The 4,508-nt window shown below is 50.0% G+C and overlaps 1 protein-coding gene across 1 annotated transcript in view; it reads right to left on the bottom strand.

Moving 5' to 3' along the window:
• Positions 1 to 1,281: 1,281 nt before the first annotated feature.
• LOC116523590 (H-2 class II histocompatibility antigen, E-S beta chain-like) overlaps positions 1,282 to 4,508 on the bottom strand; it is a 13,726-nt gene continuing 10,499 nt past the window's right edge. Inside the window, exons 3-6 of the mRNA XM_032238703.1 lie at positions 3,045 to 3,326; positions 2,779 to 2,892; positions 2,516 to 2,539; positions 1,282 to 1,443 (exon numbers count right to left, since the gene is read on the bottom strand). Of these exons, the coding sequence (XP_032094594.1) occupies positions 1,430 to 1,443; positions 2,516 to 2,539; positions 2,779 to 2,892; positions 3,045 to 3,326 (434 nt within the window). The 3' untranslated portion in view covers positions 1,282 to 1,429. The remainder of the gene's footprint in view (positions 1,444 to 2,515; positions 2,540 to 2,778; positions 2,893 to 3,044; positions 3,327 to 4,508) is intronic.

The raw sequence follows: 4,508 nt of genomic DNA, 5'->3' as shown, positions 1-4,508 counted from the left end.
CAGTCTGGATGACTTCTGGAGGGGGCAAGGCTCAGTTGGAAAGCTGACGAGGATCATCTAGGGATGCTGGGAAGAAGCAAGGAGTGTCCCACTCAGGGCTGCCCCATTGAACACCCACCCACCCCTCTTTCCCACAGGGCTGATCTTCCCTTCCGTGGCAAATGTCTTTTACACCAGGAATGGCTTCAGGTGGATTTCTCAGAGGTCATCTAGATCAACCCCCTGCTCGAGTAGGGGAGACACATCACCATCTGTACCATCAAGCAGGAGACCCCATGCCATTAGAATCTGAGCCCCAAAGAGGGAGGGAGGCTTTGGGTGCCAAAATGGGGCAGGAGCCTCCGGTTGTGAAGGAGAGAAATTGGCGCAAATGGCTGGGTGAGTGTAGGGGGAAATTGCCACCAATGGCTCCCCAAAAGTGCTTGGAGACGACTGTGTCTGCTGGCATTCTGCTCCTCAAGAGGGGCCTTGAGGGGAAGGGGGACTCCAAGCAGGAGGGAGTCCAGTCCCTTCCCCTCCCTGGATATGCCCACCCAAACCAGTTCTGGCTTCTGACCCGAAGCAGCCAGGATGGTCGACCCAGAGGCAGCGGAGGGAGGAGCCTCCTGTGGGGGCAGGAAAGAGGAAGAAGAGGAAGGAAGGAAGAATTCCAGGTTTTTCTTACATCAGAAGTTTATTCCTTTATAGCAAAGCGAAGGGAAGTCATTAATAGTAAGAATAATGTAGATGAAGCTGCTGTGGGTTCAAAGCCAGGAGAGATGAGGGGGATGGAGGGACAGGTTCACCCAGCATTCCTGGGGGCAGTCTAGATCGTCTGCAAGTCTCCCTCCCAAGAAAGGGAGGCCCTCAAAGGAAGCCTGGGGGGAGTCTCAGCAGCAGAAGATTCAGGCTGAAATTCTTCTCCTCTCCCCAACCTGCCACTTCAGCCTCCATTTCTCAGAGGTTGCAAATAGAACAAAGAATCATCATGTCAGCACTCCTTCATTGAGTAATTAAGAAAGAAAACCACAAGACTCCATTGATAGAAATCAAGTGTACTTTTACTAATTATAAATGATCAGAAGCGTAGCAAAGCGAAGACTGATTATTTAGGCGCGAAAGCGAGTGATATATAAAATAAGCCATTCTCCACCCCTTGGCATCCCAGTTACAGTCCAATCATAATTCTCCCAAGTGTCAGGTGTGAGATAACTTCGAAAGGCATCACCAAGATGGAATGTCGGTGCCGTTGGCCTTGGAGGGAACCTCCTCCGCATGCACAGTCCGACAGGCAGCAGAACTCCAGAATCTTCCTCCAGCACAATTAGTAACCCCTCCCAAATACCATGCCCCCCCCTCCCCGTTTCAATGGCAGCCGAAGCAGCAGCAAAGCAGAGACTGACACATCAGCTACTAAAGAAATAATTTCCTTTTGCATCAGAGAGCAGGATTAATTCATGAGTGCTGTAGAAAGAGAGACGGGGAAGAAAATTACAATATAAAGAGAAACGTTTAGTGTAAAAATCATATTTATCTTCCCTTTTAGTCCCCCAACCCCAAAGGCAGACCCACACTGCAAGGGGGTGGTTGATGGGCAGGGACAGATAGAAGGAGAATGTGCCCATTGCAGGAACGAAAAGGCTGGGATGGATGAGGGATTCCTCCCCATTTCATCTCCAGGGGATTTTGGAATTATCCCTGACTTAATTAAAGGGTTAATTAAGAGAACACACCCCTCCCTCTCCCTGCAGACCTTCCATATGAAGAAAGAAGATGGGGCTACAAAGGGGGGTGGCAGGAAAAGGCGGAGCAATGGATCACATGGCCAGAAATTGTGTGAATTCTCACAAGGAGAAGAGGGGGGGGGGTCAGGAAGAGGAGCCTGTCAAGGTTCCAACTAATGAACCCAATTGAGTCTGAATGGGGGGCCAAGAAGGATCATCTCGGATGGGGGAGGGGAGTCCAGTTCAGGGCGAAGTTTAGGAGGGAGTTTATTAAGTTGATGGGGTCATCTCAAGGGCTTAGCTCCACCTTCCATCCAAGCACCAATGGAGCTGCGGGACGAGCTAATGCAGTGATAGAACAATACCTGAGATCCTACATTAATTATCAGCAATTTAGGTGGGAACATCTCCTGCCATTTGCTGAAGTGGCCTTCAACACCACAGTGCATAGTATCATTGGACTCACCCCTTTTAAAATAGCCACAGGGGTGGAATTTGTCCCCCTGCCTGAATACCCTCAGGAACCCCCTTCCACAGTGAGCCTAAATGAATGGGTGGGTTGCTTACAAAATGCATGTGGGAATGTAAACCTTGGGGTCCTTCCTCCTTGAGGGAGGAATGGGAAGGAATGGCCCCCTCCTTCCCTTCCCTTTTGCAATTCCCCAAAACATGGAAAAATTCTGGGCAAGATTTTAGCTTTCTTTTTTGATTGCAATACTTTTTCAGATCTCTGTAAGTAAAAGCTGCCCCAAATTTCATAACTTTGCTGTATCCACAGGACTTCAGATGAGGGAGGAAGAGGAGAAGCTCACCTGCAGGAGGTTGGATGGGAATTGCTGGAAGGAGAAAAAGACCCAATCAGGACCCTTCATGGTTCTCGAGGACTCAGGGGGTCCCCCTCCCCTTCGATAGCCCATAATAAGTTGCATGATCTTCCCTTAATAGCCCCTCAAACAAGAGAAGCTGACAAAAATATTTCTCAAGGAGACCCTCTTGGCCACCTGCTGAGCTTGATGAGAGGCCTCCCCTAGATGGTCCCCTCCCCACAACCTCTCATCCAGCCCCCCAGACTCACCTTTCTTGGCCCTCAGGTAAGAGAAGAGCCCCACCAAAAAGAAGGCCACTCCTATCACAGCTCCCATTATCCCCGTCCAGAGTTTGCTCTTGGCAGAGCTGGAGGTACGGGGTTCTGGGGAAGGAGAAGGAGCCTCACCTGAGCAGGAGGATCAGGCCCACCTTTCCCCAGGAGGAGGGTCCATTCTGACTCTCCACAGGCAGGGAGGGTCTCTCCCCCTTCTCAGGATAGGATGGGGTCCCCAGAGCAGGACGGGAGGGGCTTACCCCATTGGACAGTGATGGGGGCCTCCAGGCTGGTGTGCTCCACCTTGCAAGTGTAGACGTCCCCCTGCTGGGGCTGGGTCTCCAGCATCACCTGCAGCTGGTAGGTCCAGTCTCCGTTCTGGAGCTCCTCCCCATAGGCCACGCCCTCCTTCTCCGGTTGTCCGTTCTTCAGCCACTGGATCTCGATCTCCACGGGGTAAAAGCCCATCGCGGTGCAGAGGAGGATGATGTTGGGGGAATCGGGTTCTATCTTGGTGGGGGAGATGGTGACGGTGGGCTTGGCTGGAGGGAAGGAGGGGAAGGAGGCACATGAGAGACACAGGAGGGCCCAGAACAGAAGACCAAGTTGGTTAGTTCAAGACTCCTTTTCTCTCTTAAAAATATTCCATGTTTTGAGTTTCTGTGGAGATTCTCAGTCAATCCAGGTCATGGTTGTCCCAAAGGAGCTTTTTTCCCCCCAAAAGACATTTCGCTTCTCATCCGAGAAGTTTCTTCAGTTCCGAGGGCCCAAATCGAAGCTTCTTGGATGAGAAGCAAAATGTCTTGAAGGAAAAACAAAGTCCAGTTGCCTTTTGAGAAAAGACCTCTGGGACGGTGTTTGGAGTCATCTTCCAAAGCAAATTGCAGGAAGAGATGAAAAGGGATCCTGAAAAATGGGGAAACCTAAATCCTTCCTGGTTGGGATCAGGTGATCTCATCAAAAGGGAAGAATCGTCAAAATAGGCAAATCCCACAGCACAATAACAGAATAACAGAGTCGGAAGGGGCCTTGGAGGTCTTCTAGTCCAACCCCCTGCTCAGGCAGGAAACCCTGTAATATTTCAGACAAGAGGCTGTCCAATCTCTTCTTAAAAACCTCCTGAAATTCCACCTATCAGCTGTTCCAGGCAGTGATGATAGGCATCACTGCCTATCATTTCCTCCGCACACCCAATAGAAGTCAATTTTTTTTTAAACACCCCCACCCTCCTCCGAGACACCACTTTCTCCTTCTGTCCATCCAGGAATTTAATTCAATCCACATTTGGAGACCTCTCAGTTTAAAACAGCAGGAACACACACTACATTTTGCCTGCCTCACACAGTGATATTCAAGCTTTATTTTTAATATCAAGTTTAATGATGAATGCAGTGAAAAATGTGACCCAGAGTTACATTTGTCTTTCTGATGAAGCACCCATAGAATCAATGCTAATTTTGGAAGGTTTGGGGTTGAAGTATTGCAATTGGTGAGATGCTCCTTTGTTGGGGTTCATTGAACAACAAGCATCAGACTCAGATGGGATTTTTCCCAGAGAAATCGAGGCTCAGTTAATTTTGGGGAGGGTTCAGGAAAGGCTGAGAGCCTCTCTTGGTGGCCAGAGAAAACCTTTGGCCCCTCGGGGGAAGGAGACGCCCGGATCTCCCCTCGGGGGAAGGAGACGCCCGGATCTCTCCGGAGAGGAAAGTCAGCTCAGAAGCCAA

This window comes from Thamnophis elegans, unplaced genomic scaffold (assembly GCF_009769535.1).
Source record: "Thamnophis elegans isolate rThaEle1 unplaced genomic scaffold, rThaEle1.pri scaffold_59_arrow_ctg1, whole genome shotgun sequence".
NCBI lineage: Eukaryota > Metazoa > Chordata > Lepidosauria > Squamata > Colubridae > Thamnophis > Thamnophis elegans.
Note: the sequence above shows the minus strand (reverse complement) of the source record. Positions and strands in the feature narration are given on the sequence as shown.